Raw genomic sequence first — 18,454 nt, 5'->3', positions numbered from 1 at the left:
TGCCTTTAAAAATAGCTTTATTTTGTATATTTTTGTTGTATATATCATATATGTATATAAAGGGATTTTATGGACAGCAAAGGAAGAATTTCATTGTACAGGGAAACATGTTTCCTTACTGTGCATATGACATTAGACACTTTGAATTGAATTTGAATTTGAATTTTGGCTACTCTCTCCTCCTCTTCCCCTCCTTTCGCTGCATCTGAACTGACAGCTACTGTAACTGTGTGGGAGAGACTAAATGAAGAACAGAGATGAAGAACATAGAAAAGAGGAGAAACCTGACTGTGTGATTTTAATCATTTAAGAATGAGACAACAGTCAGGTACGAATGGGTAAAACTCAAGAAAATCAGGAACCCTGAATAGGCCTAAGACTTCCGTTTTCCAGAACACAACATATAACTCAGTCAAAAATATACTTCTGTCACGGGTTTCCTTATGTTTCTCTTGGCAGAACTTGTTAGTAAAGTAACTATTCTGCATGAAAATGGCATCACATAAAGGTCAATTGTGTTACAGACAGATCTAGGTTTTAGGAAATAATTTGTGCTTGTCAAATCCTAGCCTAGGCCTACACTGCTCAAAAATAATTAGATATATTGGGAAATTCACTTGATTGTTTATTCTGTGACATTTCTGAGTTTTTATTTTGTTTTTTGTGAACATTTTTGTAACACATTTCGTTTGGCGTTTTTTCCATATCCCTGACTAATTTAGAGTAGTGTACACGTTTTAATTATTATTTTTATGACTGTTTATTTTTAACTAATGGCTGGAGGGCCAGAATTGAGACGTGAATGCAGTGGCCACAGGGATCAGAGGGCCTCAAGGACAGCCCAACCACACATTTTGCAAACAAACGCACACAATTTATATAATCTATGTACCCAATATAGGTCCTCCCCTCACACAAACGCCTACTTCTGATTTTCAGGGAACTAGCTTGAACTGAGGTGGCCTCTTCCGCCTTCAGCTCCCGCCAAACAAAAGGAGACGTAATTGCACTTCATTAATTAAACAGCATTGTTTGAGTCAATCCGTGGCTTCCACACAAAAGTTGAACAAACGCGGACAATTTGTTTCAAGAATGAGACTCATTGTGAAACCAAATAACGAGGCAGTCGTGCGTCAGAGGTGATAAACAACACGACCAGCGAGGTTGTTTACCAGAACCACCATCTGTCTCTCCGGGTTACCGGTTTACAGGGCGCTGCGTAATCTCGCGATAACTTGTCAGGAGGCGAGCTGCACCCACGAGAATGTCGTTTCGCGCGCTGAGGCTAAGCTCCAGTCACATTCCAGATTGACAGGTCTGCCGGCCAATGAGCTCGACTTGTCCAGAGAAAATCAACCAATAATGAAGCGGACTTTTTTAGAGCAGGCGGGCTATGAAAGTCTTGAAGAATAACTCATTGATCTATCTCCAGCAAGGCATAGAGTTGGTCGTGCAAACCTTGCTTTAAGAGTTATTTGGAGAAAACGTGCGCGTTACTCCTTAAACGTCAATTTCTTGCTTTCACTTGGACGAACAAACAGGTAAAGCAGCTTTTTCCTCATGTTCTGATAACTTTTACAAATGTATTCATTGATATCTTCACTCACTAGCTAGCTTACTAAGGTTAGCTAACTTGACAAAGTCCTACCTCGTTTCTGTTTGGCTTGATGTGCTGCACCAAGTGCCCTGGCCGGCCAGATGTTAAATTAAAAATGAATCAAATCTTTCTGTCACCAGGACAGTTTTCGTGTTGTTGAATGCACTCTGATTTCTTGTTGGTAACGCACTAGTTGAAAGCTCTCTTAACAATAAGTTGTAACGTGGTGTGCTGTAGCTAAGCATTGCTGGGTGGGTGATAAACTTGACTGTTATCTTGTGTTGTTTATCTGTAGTAAAGCTGCATAATGTGCAGCGCATGGTGACATTTCAACCAGCCTGGCTCCTCCACGGCTTCCTGTGAAGCAAAACAAATACGCTAACCTTAAACGGATTGTCTATTTTCCTGTTTTTCAGGATTGTGATGAATTGGCTCATGTTTTCGTGTGCATTTTGAAAACAATGAATGGTGTCGGTGGTATCACGCCTCGTAGGTTGGAGGAAGTCGTTTGTTTTTGGTGTTATTACTCGTGTTTTTTTCCCCCCCACTGGTGTTGGTTCATTTCGAGCCAGCAGAGCGAACAGGACCTCAGCTGAGAGCGCAAAAGTAAAAGGCAAGCAGCCGTCGAGCTCGCTCCTTACCACCACATAAGAGCAGATCACGGCCTCCGCGGGCAAAGGATCGATTTAATATTGTAATAATCGATTTAAAACTACAAACAAGGTAGTATTTCGGCGTGCTTTTATTGTCAGAGAGCGAGGGCACATTGTTTGCTAGCGCTCCCTCCCGTCCGGATGTGCTCGCTTTAAAAGAACTGGGAGTGGCCTGCAGCTCAGTTTCCCGCACTGTATTTAAATCAGCTTGTTCCCTCCCTTTCTCATACTCTGTTGAGGTGACAGCCCAGTGCTGACAGCAGGACAATACACGGGACTGGGACTGGCATAATCATAACTCTACTACTGAGAATCATTTGGGTAATTCACTGAATAAAGTTAATGTGATTGAGACCGTTTTAAAAAAAGCGTCCTGACCTTAAATGATGAAATTGACAGGAAGTTTGTGCTGCAACAATATCCACACAGTCCTTACAAAAAGCAGCAATGTTAAAATGCTTGCTTTTATATGGATTTAATGATAACCTATTTTTAAATTTGACATCAGTCAAAGTCACAGTTCAGAAAGTTCTGTCATGGTTCACAGGGTACAAGACACAAAACAAAGTTGAATACATGTAAACACGAGGCAAGTCATGTCACGCTTACCCTGTCCAGCATGATTGAGATTTGCAATTTTATCTCAATAATCATCAAAATATTCTTAACTTTAAAATAAAAGCTAAAATTGCACCATAAACAACTGAAATCACTTCAACCTTTTAATTTGGCAACAATGAATAAATCCTAAATCATAAGGTCTTCTGGCACAAGTAAAGTGTAAATAGATGGTGGTAACCTCATCTCTCTCATGTACAATGTGCAACCTATGCCTACAGCTATGGTGACAGGCTTAGGCAATTCAAAATAAATCAGAGAACCAATAAAAGACTGTACGTCAGTGAGCTAGGCAGCTGTTTCAAGTCATTTATGTGAGAATATTCATCCCGTCATCTAGATTCATGATTATCCAGATAATGAAAATTCGCCACAATCGAGTTATTGTGAGTCTTTTTTTTCGCAGTCTGTAATAGTCTTTTTCGTTCCATCCGTAGTAAACCAAACAGTGCATAAATAGTAAGAACAAGTTAAATCACAACAATTTTAATTCAAGAAAATAATAAACCTTCAAAATGAAGGTTGACCTGGTCAGTGTCACTGAATTGGCCTTGTCATGATACGAGAATTATTAGCTGAAAAATATCAATATTAAATGGCATGTTTGATACCATGGTGAAGAGTTGACACAACATTAAGGGAATAAATTAGAATTTTATTGAAAGATAAATATAACAAGGCTTGTGTACTGTGTGTTAGGAACAACAGAATCTAATTTACTTCTGGGGTAGGTGGGGCTATGTGGACACGCACTGCTGGGAAAAAAAACAGCTGGTAAAGGTTTGTCTGTACTGCTAAAACTGAATACTGAAACCATTTAAATATTCAGAATCAATATGTCTATATATTTAAATATTTTTACAACACTAGTCTGAACAGCCTCAAAAGGATGTTCATCCACATTTTGATCGTATGCAAAAACATATCATGAACTTTAATCAAGACAACCAATGATCAGGTGTGTTTAATATTACTGTATTAATCCATGCATTAGCAGAGAAAGACTTTAATTTTGTTACAAAGTATACAAAAAAAATCCTACACTACTGTGCTGCTCCAAGCAGAAAATACTAAAAACAAAAAGTTTGAAAATTGGTCCGACACCTAATACTCATATCTCATCACACTTTTTATACGGGTTGATCTGTACATTTATTTCATGTACTCCTTTTGTTTAAAAATGTGATTTGTCAAAGATTTTTGCAGTGACCAAACAACTTGTACTCAAATGCAAATAAATAACACTTTATAGCCGACAAATCTGCTCAGTCTGTTGATTATATTACACAAAACTGGCTAGCTTCTGATCACTGATGTCAGCTGGAGGTGATGATGTAAATGATCTAATAAAAAACTGATTATTGTGGTTATAATGGGTCATGGTTTGGCTGTTTACACAGGGCAGCTGCAATGTGGATTCAAGTGCGCACAATGGATGGGAAGGAAACCCATCGGGTGGATTCCCTGTCCAAACTAACCAAGGTGGATGAGCTGCGTGTCAAAATCTCAGAGCTCTTCAAGGTGGAGCCAGAGATGCAGAGGCTGTTTTACCGCGGCAAGCAGGTGAGGCAGCAAGGTTAAAATGTATTTGAGATCTGTCTTTCATGCTGTTCATAGTGGCATTTGTGTTTTAGTAAGTCCAGGTCTGAAAGCCTCTCAAAGTATGAGTGTTTTTCAAAACGCAACCTCTTAGGTTGACATAGATGATTACAATTTCTTATTATGACAGAACATCTCTTCCGAGTGTGCAGACACCAGCAGGAAAAATGAGTGGCCCCTGAAACAATTGATGAAAATGAAATGCTGCTCATCTTCGTTTTACATCATTTTTTTGTGATATATTTTTTTTCTCAGATGGAAGACGGCCACACCATATTTGACTACAATGTGGGCCTGAACGACATAGTGCAGCTGCTTATTAGGCAGAAGGCGCCCTCTGGTGATGTCGTTAAAAGCAAGGAAAAAGAAGCTGAGCTCTCCGACTCTGATTCTGGTTGTGGCTCAACTCAGAGTGAGTCTGACAAGAGCTCCACTCACGGCGAGGTAGAGGGCCAGACTGCCGGCACCTCTGCCCAGACAAACACCCCAGAGCTCATCGATCCAGGGTTTGGATTTTACAAGGTGAGTTTTTAAAAGCTGATCATTGGGATCAGTTAAGTTGTTAGTATTTAGTGATTACAGGTTACTTTTGCTATGTGCGGAGGGGGAAATGAAATATATCTGTTGGGGACAGGTGGTGAAAGGCTATAGTGTACAACCTGCTTCAGCCAAGGTTGGGAAGAGGTCATGAACCATCTACGACTGTTGTTGCTAATCTGGGTCCTGTGGTTTTTTGGTGGGGCCTCCATGGCCCTGACTTATTCCAGCACAACTGGTGGATGCTCGGTCAGATTGAGATCTGTGGAGTTAGAGGGCCAGTCAGCACCAATAGCTTTCTACCATGTTCCTCCAGCCATCCCTGAGCAGTTTTTGTGCTATGGCAGGGTGTATTGTCCTGTTAGGAGCACTGCCATCAGGGAATGGCAAAGCCATAGGGAGTGTACATGGTCTGCAGTGGTGTTTCTATGGTTGGTGTGTGTCAGAGAACATCCACCTGAATGTCAGGACCCAAGGTTTCTGAGCAGAACATTACATTGTAGAGAGACGATCAATGTCATTCACTTCACCTTCTAGTGAATTTGATGTTTTGGCTGATTAGTGGAACTCTGTGGAATCCAGTTGCTTTGTACCTCGTAGAACAAGAACAAGGTTGAGGTGGCTGTTATATGGTGAACACTTTGAATTAAAAAAAATAAAAAAGAGATGTGGATAAAATGCAGGTGTGATTTTGTTCTTTTTCTATTTCTCTGTGAAAATGTATAATTTGACCCAATGTCTTTTCTGTTTCTGAAGATCAATGAGCTGGTGGATGCAAGGGACCTGAACATGGGAGCTTGGTTTGAGGCCCAGATTCTGAACATTACAAAGACAACAAAGACGCCTAAAGATGAGGCTGCGGAGGCCGAACCAGCAGAGGAGACACTCTACCATGTTAAATATGAAGAGTAAGAATCTTGTATTGTACTCATGATTGATTTTTTTCCAAAGATTTTGTCCATCAGTAAATGATGGAATGAGTCCCGTCTTACAAAACTGATGTTTTTGTGAAAATCAAACCGTATTGAGCCCAGCTAACATACCATAAACCAATAACCATCCACCTGCAATGTGGAGTTTGTTTTGGTTGTCAGGAATTATATTTGCAGATGGAGAAACTAAATGTTTAAGTCTATAAAGTCAAAACTGAAAATCATAATTGATAAAATTAGTATGTATTCATTGTAAACAGTGTTTTGATAATGTTGGCTTGCTGTGTGTATTATAGTTTGCTTGCTAGAGTACTAATCTTGCTCAGTGAGCTTGGAAACTTGAAATGGTTGTGTCCTCATATATTGTGTAAATATGTGAAGAAAGACATGGTAGGACAGAAACATGTTAGATTAGAAGGTGAACCCTAGCAGCTGAAGCATTGGGTTTGTTGTGGCATCCTTTTCCCTCTGAGAGGCGCTCTTGTGTTGGTGAGCTTGCAAGTGCATTAGTGTTGGATGTCTAAGTGGTGTAGTTGTGCAGACCTGCTGCTCGCATACATTCAGCTATGTAGGAAGCACCTGTGGTGATGTGTGGTTCGCCACTGAACAGCAAACTGACATGGCATCACGTTTACTATCACAGCTACCCAGAGAATGGGGTGATTCAGTTGCTGGACAAGGATGTTCGTCCACGAGCCCGTACGGTCTACCAGTGGCACCAGTTGGAGCCAGGAATGGTCGTCATGGTCAACTACAACCCAGACGACCCCAAGGAACGCGGCTACTGGTATGACGCAGAGATCCAGAGGAAGAGGGAGACACGCACCCTGCGAGAGATCTATGCCAAGATTATCCTCGGGTAAGAGCTTTAGCTTGTTGTGGTTTACTTGTAGCATTATGTAGTAGAACAGAGTTGGTAACTACCATTAGGGCTGCAACTAGCAATTATCAGCTAATCTGTTGATTAATTTCACAATTACTTGTTTAATCTGTTAAAATTGTGAAAACTGCTCATAACAATTTCTCAGAACCCAGGCGACATCTTCACATTGCCTCTTTTGTCCAACCAACAGTTCAAAACTCATAAATGACAAAAAAAGCAGCAAGTCCTCCTATTTAAGAAGGTGGACCCAGCAAATGTTGATCAAACAATTCGATTATCAAAATAGTTGAGTTGTTGGAGCTATAACTGCCGGAGGTTAAATGTCTGCTCAACCTGCTACAGTGGCAGGTGTTCATCGGGTTATGTTGACATGTTTTATCGATATGTCACATTTTTAAAAAAATTTTATGCCGCAGTAGAAGGTGGGCAGATGTTAGCTTCCTACTGTGGTTTCAAAGTAGATCACCTTACTTTTTATACATCTATAACATACTGCAGTTTTCTGTCTGTACAATTTTCTATTCTCCCTCCTAAGTTTCATGTGTGTTTGCAGTGATGCTGGTGACTCGCTTAATGACTGCCGGATCATGTTCCTGACTGAAATCTACAAAATCGAGGAGCCTGGTTCTTTGGGTGACACCCCAGCTGGATCTGAGAGTCCACTTAAAAGTAGGTTTAAAGATGAAATGTTGAACGTTTTGTGGTAGTAGCCATTGAAGTTGTGAGCGGTTTTGACTTGTGAATCCTCAGGGTTTTGAAACGGCTCGACCCCATCCTATTAAAATGTTTTATAATAAAATGGAACACAATATAATGAAATGTCTGTATTCTCCAGGATCAAATGGGCCTGAGTGCAAGCACTGTAAGGATGATCCCAAGAAGAACTGTCAGTGGTGTAACTGCCATATCTGTGGCATCAAGCAGGATCCTGACAAACAGCTGCTGTGTGACGAATGCGACATGGCCTTTCACACTTACTGCCTGAACCCTCCGCTCACCTCCATCCCAGAAGATGAAGACTGGTCAGTAGGATTAGATCGAGAACTTTCTGTCTTCATTAAATACAATCACATATATGAATGACATTTCTTTGAATGTAGTCATAAAGTCAGAATGTGTTCAGGTCCTTCAAAGCTTCACTTGTAGCCCATTTGTTCTGTAGTTGACTATTTAAAGCCTTATGGTATCAGAGCTGCTTGGCTGAATCAAAAAACTGAACACGACACTGTTTTTGTTAGTCTGAACTCAACCGGCCAAACTGTGTGTTTGTGTTATTGATAAGTTGAGCTTGACTTGAGCTTTACTCTACCTGTCATACTGTCTCAGGTATTGCCCGGGTTGCCGCAATGACACCAGTGAGGTTGTGAAGGCCGGAGAGAAGCTGAAGGAGAGCAAGAAGAAAGCTAAGATGGCTTCCGCCAGCTCCTCCAGCCAGAGGGACTGGGGCAAGGTGAGTGCTGGGCTGACACAGGGCTGACAGCTTACATGCTAGCTATGATGCTATACTTGATGTTAAACTCCATCATTCTCAAATGCAAATCACGTACTCCTCCCCTAGGGAATGGCCTGTGTTGGTCGAACTAAGCAGTGCACCATCGTCCCGTCCAACCACTACGGCCCGATCCCTGGCATCCCTGTCGGCTCCCTGTGGAAGTTCAGAGTGCAGGTCAGGCCAACAACAGGATAATTTAATTAATGCTGTTACAAAAACATACTGCATTAACAATACAATAGGTTTTGTGGTCATCTGTTCCAGTGGACAGTACTAATGTTTTTATTCTGCTTTCTAGGTCAGTGAATCTGGTGTCCACAGGCCACATGTAGCTGGGATTCATGGCAGGAGCAACGATGGTGCCTACTCTCTGGTCCTAGCAGGAGGCTATGAGGATGATGTGGTATGCTTTAATATCATTTTTTAATTGTAATATCAAGTCAATTTCATTTATATAGTATAATCACAAATTTCCCTCAAGGGGCTTTAAAATCTGTATCTTTTAGAACCTTGATTTGAATAAGGAAAAACATCCTAAATCTCACTCCTTTGGGGAAACAATCTAAGAAACCTCAGGAAGAGCTACGCATTTGTCTTCCAGGATGGACAAGCATGTAGTAGATGCCTTGAGCACAGCATGGATAAATGTGGTCACATCATCAGGGTGAGACGGGTAAAATAGATCGTAAATAAATAAAGAATTTGGATCTAGGAGAAACCGAGCAACTTATAGGTGTTGCCAGACCTGTAGGACCTGAGCAGCAGAATCGCCTCTCCACCATGTAGACCTGGAAAGAGGGCAGAACACATTAAATGATGTCCGGACTCAAGTAATATCTGTTTTAAAATGATCAGAATAGATGTCCCGTGACGGTTTGAAGCACGTGTTTCCATGCAACCAGTTTTGGTTAAAACCTTCTGTGTATTTGTGTGTAATATTTGTGGTGTATGTATTTGTTGTTGCATTGTAGGATGATGGTAATGAGTTCACTTACACTGGCTCTGGAGGGAGAGATCTTTCTGGAAACAAGAGGACCGCTGAGCAATCATGTGATCAGACACTCACCCACATGAACCGGTACGACTCTAAAGGACATAACATACTAGAACTGCCTTTGAATCAACAGGATTTCTGAATTGTTTTGCTGCATTTTATTTCTCATCTAATTTGTCTGGTTCTCAACAGGGCGCTGGCTCTCAACTGCAACATACCCGTCAATGCCAAAAATGGAGCGGAGGCCAAGAACTGGAAGGAGGGTAAACCGGTTAGAGTGGTGCGCAGCTGCAAGGGTCGCAAGCACAGTAAATATTCGCCTGAGGAAGGAAACCGATATGATGGGATTTATAAGGTATGAGGGAACATTGAACAGGCTTCTGTTCGTGCTTTGTAGCTGTCAAACTGGCTGAACAATTATGAAAACTATTAAAGTATCAAACATGGGGTGTGACAATCGTACGTTATGTTGATAAATTGAATGATTCAACTGCAAAGATCTGCTGAAATCTTGTAACTTTGAGCATGTTTTTCGTGGTTTTAGTTCATGTCATTGGCTTTTTTCAGATTGTGAAGTACTGGCCAGCAAAGGGCAAGTCTGGCTTCTTGGTCTGGAGGTATCTGCTGAAGCGTGATGATGATGAGCCAGCGCCATGGACTAGAGATGGCAAGGAACGTATCAAGAAGCTTGGTCTCACCATGCAGGTAGAGATTCAGTCTACAGTTTTTGTATACAAAAAGTCCAAATATGTATTTTAAGTGTTAAATGAATGAAAACAATTGCCTTGCTTTGAAATCAAGTCCTGAATATCTCAATGAACTTGGACGACTTTCTAACCTGCTGATGTTAGCATGATTTCTCAACATTGCACTAGCATTATGTCCACTAAAGATATATCTTTGATCTACACCCTCAGTTAGTAAACATTTGTAATTGTTAAAAAGGAAATGTTGAATTCAAATCTAATCCATGATAACCTGTCAAAGAAAATGTAAATAAACATGCAAATGTTTGCTGTGCTTTGAGCTCATAGCTTACAATAGCATAACTTTATTTTAAATGGACGCAATCTTGTTTCAGTATCCTGCTGGTTATCAGAAAGAAAAGGAGAACAAAAATGAAGTGGAAGAGGAGGCAGCGACACCCAGCAAGGCAAAGAGGAAGAGAAAATCTCAGGGCAGCGGTAAGTTCTGTGTGTTTTTTACTTGACCATGGTATTTAACAGGGGTTTGTACAAACTGCTGCAAATCACCCCGGGGCCATGCATACTTAAGCATGATCAGCAACCAACACACTCCACAGCTCCTTGAATTTAGAATTTGTTTCTTTCTCTCAGAATCCACCAAGACCTCACCAGCCAAGACTCCTAAGAAAATGAAGGTAGAACAGTACAAGCTTACCAAGGAGCAGAAAGCGCTCATCAAGAACGACGAGGCAAACAAGAAAGTGTGGGGTGAAGCCATGGAGTCACTGTCACTTGGACCGGTGAGAATGCCTGTTTTTATTTTTTGAAGCTTATGTTTGGAGGAAATTGTATATGGGAACAAGAAAGCAGTAAACTGAGCTTGGGAATTTTAAACCACTTCAACACCTTTTGCATTCTGTGACATTTAGCCAATAAAATTTTGTGGTGATAAATGAATCATGTAGAGTTGAAGAGAAGCCCCGAGCATAACAAATGTACTACCAGTCAATACTTAATGCATCACATAGGTGTGATTTCAAGTGGAAAAGCCTAAAATCTGCAGCATGTTATCCCTTTTAGAAATGAAGATGTATCATGTTGCCAGCACCACGTGGTTCTAGTGATAACAATAATAAGAAATCACAACAGTGTTTATGCATACAAAATATTAAGTCTCTGATTACAGTGGATGAATTGTTTAACTAAAAATAGGTATTATGTGACTGTTGGGTAGAAGGTTGTCAGTGCTAGATTTATTGTTACTTGAATCCACAGTCTGAATGAGTTGTCTCTAGGTGATTAACTTGTTTCTGAGCATCAGATAAGCTTATTTTAAAGTGTAAATGACAACTGAGGAATGTGTCACACATGGAAAAACCTGAAATGGCAGAAAACTGTTCCTGAGCTCTCAGCTGCTGCAGTTTGTAATGCATTTTCATACATTTAATTTTTTATTTATTTTTCTTCTGCAGAAATTCTTGAACAAAGTTGAAGAAGTTTTTCTCTGCATCTGCTGCCAAGAAGTGGTCTTTCAGCCCATCACCACAGAGTGCCAACACAATGTCTGCAGGGTAAGAAACTATCATGGTCTCAAAATTCGGGAACCCAAGGAACTCTGTAGACTAAGGAAAGCTGGATTTACAACTCAATAGCAGGTGCAAAAAGTAAACATTTACATCACTTTAAAATTTAGAAATTGGTGAAGGAAAGTTCTTGTTTTTTTGTTTTTTTACTTGACTTGTATGCAGTTACACAATCCCTAACAGTAAACCCTTAAACAGCTGAGGGATGTTTTCGATGAATAATACACTTAACAAAAATAAAAACTCAACACATCTTTCAGAAGCTTAAGTAAAAGATTTAAGACTTTTATGCACACAAAATAATTATTTCCCTCAGATTTTGAGCAGAAATCTGTTGATCTGTGTCAGTGAGCACTTCTGCTCTGGACACTTTCCTGCAGTCGGCATAACAAATGCACAGTTCCTCAACTTGTGGCTCAAAGAATCTGTGGCATAATGTTGTGTGATGTGATGAATAATTTTGGCAAAGAGGTGATCACTAACAGATTTTAACAAATGTGTGCTCAAAATTTGACAGAAGTATGTATTTTTTTATAAAGGTCTTTAAGCTTACACTAACTTAACAAAAATATCAACGCAACACTTTTGTTTTTGTTCCCATTTTTCATGAGTCTATATGACTGAAAAAATACCCGTTTTTTTATTTTATTGTGTTGCATTAGTGGTGGGGTTAGTCTGGTTATCCTAAATGTCATGGTACCTGTAGTAGCTTTTGATCTATTGACACATAACTACCTTACACCTGCCTCTGATAAAGAAATGTTGCTGAAATTCTCAAATGACATTCTGAGGAATGCAGGAAACCATTAAAGAAGCTTACAGCAATCTTAAAATCACAAATTAATATTTACTTTGTTTCTTTTTCCTCCAGGAATGCCTTCAGCGGTCCTTCAAAGCAGAGGTGTACACCTGCCCGGCCTGCAGGCACGACCTGGGCAAAAACTACTCCATGGCCGTCAACAAATCCCTGCAAGACATTCTAAATCAGTTTTTCCCAGGGTACAGCAATGGGCGATGATTATTGGTTCTGCCTACTCAGTGCTTGAGGAAACGTGATGTAAACTGTAAGGGGAATTTTCAGTAGAGGCAATAAAGAATCAGTTTCTCTTAATATATTTTTAATGATTATAAAACTACATTTTTTGTGGACTTCAATGCTACCATTTTTCACCTTGGATCTGCCATGATGCGTAGTTAATGATAATTGAAAATTCCCTTATGACTGTACCATTACTCCGTTAACGCCTTCAACTGTGATTTTACTCCCAGCTTTTCATTTTGTTCCATTAACTAATGCCTAATGTTATCCACGTAAAATGTTTGTTACTTTTAACAAAATCCCTCCATGTTTAGCACTCCATAAGAGAACATAAGTCAAAGGTGGTTTAGCCGTTTGCCCAACTTGTTTGGAGATTATTTTTTACATGGCTGTTGTTTAGAATCTCAATCTTAGCTGGTCTGCCGTTAGTTTGGCTGTGGTTGGTCGTCATTTTGGTGCCATTTCTTAAAGATCTGATCATTGCGGTCTACATCACATCTAACTTGGAAGGCCCCATGTCTCCTGTAGCAAATGACTTGTCTGTACTGTACTTTGTAAACACTGAGACAAAGAGCTTGCTGCAAATTTTATAAACACAATGCAGCTTCCTGTTAAGAGAAGTTTATTAACTATACAAATTATCAAGATGATAGTCTTATGTGTTAGTCCTGGCATGATCAGATGATAGAGATTGCACTAACATGACATTTTGTGAGAAAAGTTCTTTGTTTTTCTCCTTCAGCAGTCTGAGAGGAAGTGTCTTGTTGGTGAGCAGTGTCATCAAATGTGGTTGGCTTTTCTAACTTTCTGTATTGGTTCCTATTTCCACTATATAACTATTTCCATGCATTAATTTTATATTTCTATTTGAGAGTTGGTTTAAAAGTTACTATGAATTTGATAAAACTTTGAATGCTAAACACGTTAGATTCTTACGGTTCTTATATTTTGTTATAGATTTGGATTCCCCTTGTTTGAATAAGTTCCATTTGATAAAGTCCAAAGAAACAAGTGCTTAACCAAGAGTGTAGTGTAAATCTCCCATCTATCTAGCTCTTAGACATTGTCCCTGACACTCAAACCCAATTGAGTCTAGAAACTTTATTTGTACTTTTTGCTAAAAATTTAAATTTGTACCTTTTTTTTTTTTTTTTTTTTTTTTTTTTATAATCTATAACTGCCATCTGTGGGGTGGGGGGTGGGGTGGGGTGTTCATTCAGACTGTTGTCTCCTGTGGTCACTTGTAATACCTGACCTCAATTTAAAAACAAAAAACAAAATGCTGGGATTAAGTTGAACAGTTAAGGAAATTCCACACACTCTTCTTGAAATTTGATATTGAATCAGCTAAATTATCTGAATTTGTTATATATTTTGCCGTTGCCTTTTGTCTTGAATATGAATATTTGGTGTTGAATTTCAACAATAGTGTGTGACAATGTCCATCCACATGCCAGCATTTTGAGTTTTAACAGAGACAAATATTTGCATAGACTGGGAAATGTATATTTTCAGAAATTGTATAATTTTTAGTCCATTTTTAGTTTTGATATGTAGTTTTAGAATTGCTTGCACACGTTCGGTGCAAAGATTTGTCAATACATTTTCAGTGTTATTCAATAAAAACATGAAAATTAGATGTTTTGTCAAGTTTTTTTTGTTATGTATAATGATCTTCGCACCTGGGTTAGCTTGTCCTGTCTCCCCATGACACCATGGTTTTCTGTTCCTCTTCATTGTGTGCATTGAGGGACTACTCAACTGTTTAAAATTAGTAGTGTCACTTTTTGCACACTCCACTGTACACAATGCTGACAATACTCTATACCTGTTACCATCAGCTTTAACTGTCTAAAAGACGGAATTAAACTTGCATGAATACACATGAATAAGAAGAATATGGATAAATATAAACCTGCTAAAAAATATATTTCTCAATCAAAATAATATTTTTCAATAATAGATTTAGGTACAAAAACGATTTCAAATGTTCTTATTATCTACTAAAGGGTAGGAAGTCACTCAAACACAAGATTCAGAGAAACTGGAAAATGAGCACCTTAATCGGGCATGATGTGTTCTTCTCTGGAAAATGAACACCTTAATGGGGCATGATGTGTTCTTGGACGAACTCCTATCGGGATCATCATTAGGTTACTGGTAAAACATGTTTATTTGCTTTGTGGCTGTTTTATTTTTGTCATGGTCAATAGAGCATAAAAGCCTTAGCGAACCCGGCAGTGTCTACGTGAGGTGCGTGCACATCGTTTAAGTACAAGCACCGATGACGAATAGTAGTAAGTGCCTATCATCATTGGTTGACTTGTGTGTCAATAAATCAACAAGCCAATCATGTTGTTGACTTTGTTGCCAAGAATTCTATCATCCGGGTGATTCAACCAATCGCAAGATGTGCTTTCTAAAGTGGGCGTGACTCCAATATAGCTCCAGCTAGCTAATGCTAGAAGAAAATCGATCAAGGGAATTTTTACAAAGCGAAACCAAATCGATTGAAAGAAACAGAGAGAGGACACTACTTTGCTGCAGGAGGTAATATATTTCAAAAGGGCTCATTTTATTCATTTTCGATGACCGTATGCTCGTGTAATAGTGATGTGTGCTGTCTGTCGTCGCGGTGTTTTGTTTTTTCTAAATGCAGATATGGAAGTAGCTAGCTACGAGCTAGCCAGTGTTGGCTAAGAGCACATAAACGTTTGGGTACGGTAAAGTGCAGTTCTGCTTGAACGGTTGCTTTCACGTCTTGGCACATCTCTGGTGGACCCTATTAAATGTTAAAGCGAGTTGCACGTTGTATTAATTTGTTAGCGTGTCGGCTACAGTTTTTTGTTCGCTGTCATCTTAGATAAAATGCTAACAGTTAATGTCAGCTGTGCAGAGCCATCGTCGCCCTTAGCAGCAGTAGCCTCAACAGCTCCATTTACTCACACCAAGCAGATAAAGGAGTTAGCTATCAGGGGTTACGTTACCAAAGCAGTTTGTGCGTATTAGCATCTCAGTGCTCATTGCGGAGGGCAGCGTGCTGCAGTATATACACTTCAGGCCCGGATGAAGTTAAAGGGGCTTTGTAGGCCCATTTTTGTTGTGGTTAGACAGCTGGGGGTCATGTGGCCTTGCACCTCCTGAATAGGTCAGTCCCGGTTTCAAAGAGGGTCCTTGCTTGTGAGATAACGTTACACGAATTTGGATGAGTGGCTGTTAATATTTTTTTAAGTAAAGATTGCTGTAAATTGTTACTTTGGTTGCTTTATGAACCGCCAGCTATGCCTTTCTCAGTCACTAAGGAGGACACACTGTTGTGTTGGAGTGTGATTTATTTGTAAATGTAATTTTAAAGCAAAACATGCCTAACTACTCTATTTTCATTCACGTGGTTGAAAGCTGACTGTGCTGTTTCAAGCTCTGGGCATGTTTTCATGGACTACAGGCTATTTGTGCTTCATGCAAATGACTAGTTGAATTGTCTCCATTTGCCTTGGATTGCAGTAGGAACTCACAGTGGATCTACAGCTAGTGTTGCTTTTTACCTTGTGGATGACAGATGTTTTGTGTGTATTTATTCAGTTTAAGCCAGAAACAATATTCAGTATATCAAAGCTTGTTTAAGTGTTTTAAAGCAAATTGTAATGTTAAATGGGTTATCATTTTCTGACATGCCAGTCCTGAAGCTGAAATCTTTTTTTAAATAAAGATATCATTATTATACCCGTCTATATTGTCAAGTGTGATTAAAAAAACACAAAGTGGCACATTTATTGCAGTCACCGAGACATATTTATTGAGGTTTTGGCTGTGTGGTTGACAGTGCCAATGTCATGTCAGTTCAACCTCAATCAGATAACATCTTCATCTAACAGTTAATATATTGTCACCTGCATGTCTTGTGATGGGAAATCTCTCAAAAATAACTGATGCATTGCAGTTCTCTCTTGAAAGACACAACTCTATTCTCTCTGCTGACTATAGTACCTGACTAAATGGACACATTTTTGATTTTATGAAGTATTGGGGGAAAGGAACATAGCCAAATAAGACCCATGTAGAACATATGCTGTTTTCTCGCCTAGATTAAGTATAGCTGCAACTATCAGCTATCTATTTTTTCAATTGTCACAAGTTCTCTGAGCACAGTGTGACATCTGCTTATTGCTTTGTTTGTCATACCAACAGCCAAAAACCTAAAGATATTCAGTTTAATATAAAAAATGAGAAATCATCAGATTGGAAAAGCTCAAGCCAAGAGTGGATGGTCATTTTGCGTGAAAAAATTCCTTCAAGATTGAAAGATTCTCAAAATAGTTGCTGACTCAAATTTCTTTCAGCTGACTAATAGATTCATTGACTAATTGCACCAGTAACTGGAAATTAGAGCTGAAATGCAGTATATGCACCTGTGGCCTTGAAGCTATCAGGAGAGAGTTTGCTGTACTTGGTGCTCCTGCATAGTCATACAGAAGCCTCAGGGCTGCTAAAGTTTTACAACGTCTGTTGAAAAAGTAAGTAAGCATTAGTTGGTAGTTGTTTCAGTATTAGGGTGTTGGGAGGAAATATCCTGTAAATTGAAGTTAAGTCTGACTGGTCTTAGGAGAGAGAGATAAAGAAAGGGAGTATGTGGATGACAGACAGAAAGGGAGATGGGCAGTTGGTGAATGATGTGAGGGAAACAAAATGTACTTTATCTACCATCTGTTTAAATGTTTATGCAAAAACAGATAGGCTTACTATATAACACAGGGCTTCCTCCTGAAACATTGTTAGGCCCAGTAGCAGTTAACCTTAAGTTTTGTTTCTCAGAGTAATTTTTACCCTTTAAACAATACTGCAAGTGGTATTCTTCAGGTGAGCATGGATACCTTGGTTCAGACAAAAATTCAGAAATGGTGTCCAGTTGGGTTGTTTTTGGTCACATCAGTAGTAGTTTCTGCCTGGATTTTTTTCCATGAACACTATTGACAAAAGTTAGTTTTGACTAAAAAACAGAAACTGATTCTAAAACCAATCTGTGTCTGCTGTTATGATCTCTAGTTTTATTGTACCAGCTAGGGATGTAACGGTTACCGGTGTCACGGTAAACCACGGTAAAATTCCCGACGGTGAAGGTTACCGTTTAAGTTTTAATTACCATGGTAACCGCCGCGGTCGATAACCACGGTGTGGAAAGCTCGCGAGATACTTTATCCAAGTCTCCCTACGCAGGCGCAGCGTGCAAAGTGCACTTGTTATGTAGTGAAGAAGACATGGTGGAGGGAGGACGTGATAGTAGGCATTTTTCCGCCTTCAAAGAGAACCAAATCTGAAGTCTACGCGTATTTTGGTTATTATAAGAATGCTCAGGGACAGCTGGTCGAGGATGGCAGCCCTATCTGCAGGAGCTGCAAGAAGAAAGTTGTTGCGAGGGGCGGCAACACATCCAATTTACTTACTCATTTGCGCGACCATCACCCTCAACTGTTAAGCGAATGCAAGGTAAATTAACCTTAAGCTGGGGTGCATGATGTGTGTATGTCGAGTTTTCTCTGTCTAATTTGCTGTTGTCACTAATGCAAACTGACCAGATAGTGGTATAACTGAACGAAGTTGATCCGTGATTTGGCACGTTATCTGAACCACTTATTAATTGTAGATTTCACTTTTTAAAGTCGACCTAATAATTCCCCAAATATTGATGCAGAGCTGCAGTGAGGAGGATTTGAGACAAACACGTACTGGGTGGACTGAGTTAGTGAATGCAAACTGACTGAGATGACTGACTTTCATCTCAGCTCCGTTCACCGGAGCAGCGTCTACCTGTGGCTCAGCAGCCATTTGACCAATCAGATTGAC

At 39.7% G+C, this 18,454-nt stretch overlaps 2 protein-coding genes across 2 annotated transcripts in view; both read left to right on the top strand.

Moving 5' to 3' along the window:
* The first annotated feature begins 1,393 nt into the window (after nucleotides 1–1,393).
* uhrf1 (ubiquitin-like with PHD and ring finger domains 1) lies at nucleotides 1,394–12,696 on the top strand. The gene is given in 18 exon segments (XM_073475788.1): nucleotides 1,394–1,460; nucleotides 1,463–1,541; nucleotides 4,269–4,431; nucleotides 4,723–4,989; nucleotides 5,761–5,912; nucleotides 6,580–6,795; nucleotides 7,373–7,488; nucleotides 7,655–7,841; nucleotides 8,146–8,269; nucleotides 8,378–8,485; nucleotides 8,610–8,714; nucleotides 9,283–9,389; nucleotides 9,498–9,660; nucleotides 9,873–10,010; nucleotides 10,387–10,489; nucleotides 10,643–10,791; nucleotides 11,464–11,562; nucleotides 12,446–12,696. Coding segments are annotated over 18 exon segments (2,490 nt in total). The 3' UTR covers nucleotides 12,593–12,696.
* Nucleotides 12,697–15,071: 2,375 nt separating this feature from the next.
* The window catches only part of kdm4b (lysine (K)-specific demethylase 4B), a 48,334-nt gene continuing 44,951 nt past the window's right edge, over nucleotides 15,072–18,454 (top strand). The window contains 2 exon segments of the mRNA XM_073476495.1: nucleotides 15,072–15,143; nucleotides 15,145–15,163. Of these exon segments, the coding sequence (XP_073332596.1) occupies nucleotides 15,072–15,143; nucleotides 15,145–15,163 (91 nt within the window).

This window comes from Pagrus major, chromosome 11 (genome assembly GCF_040436345.1).
Source record: "Pagrus major chromosome 11, Pma_NU_1.0".
Taxonomy (NCBI): domain Eukaryota; kingdom Metazoa; phylum Chordata; class Actinopteri; order Spariformes; family Sparidae; genus Pagrus; species Pagrus major.
Note: the sequence above shows the minus strand (reverse complement) of the source record. Positions and strands in the feature narration are given on the sequence as shown.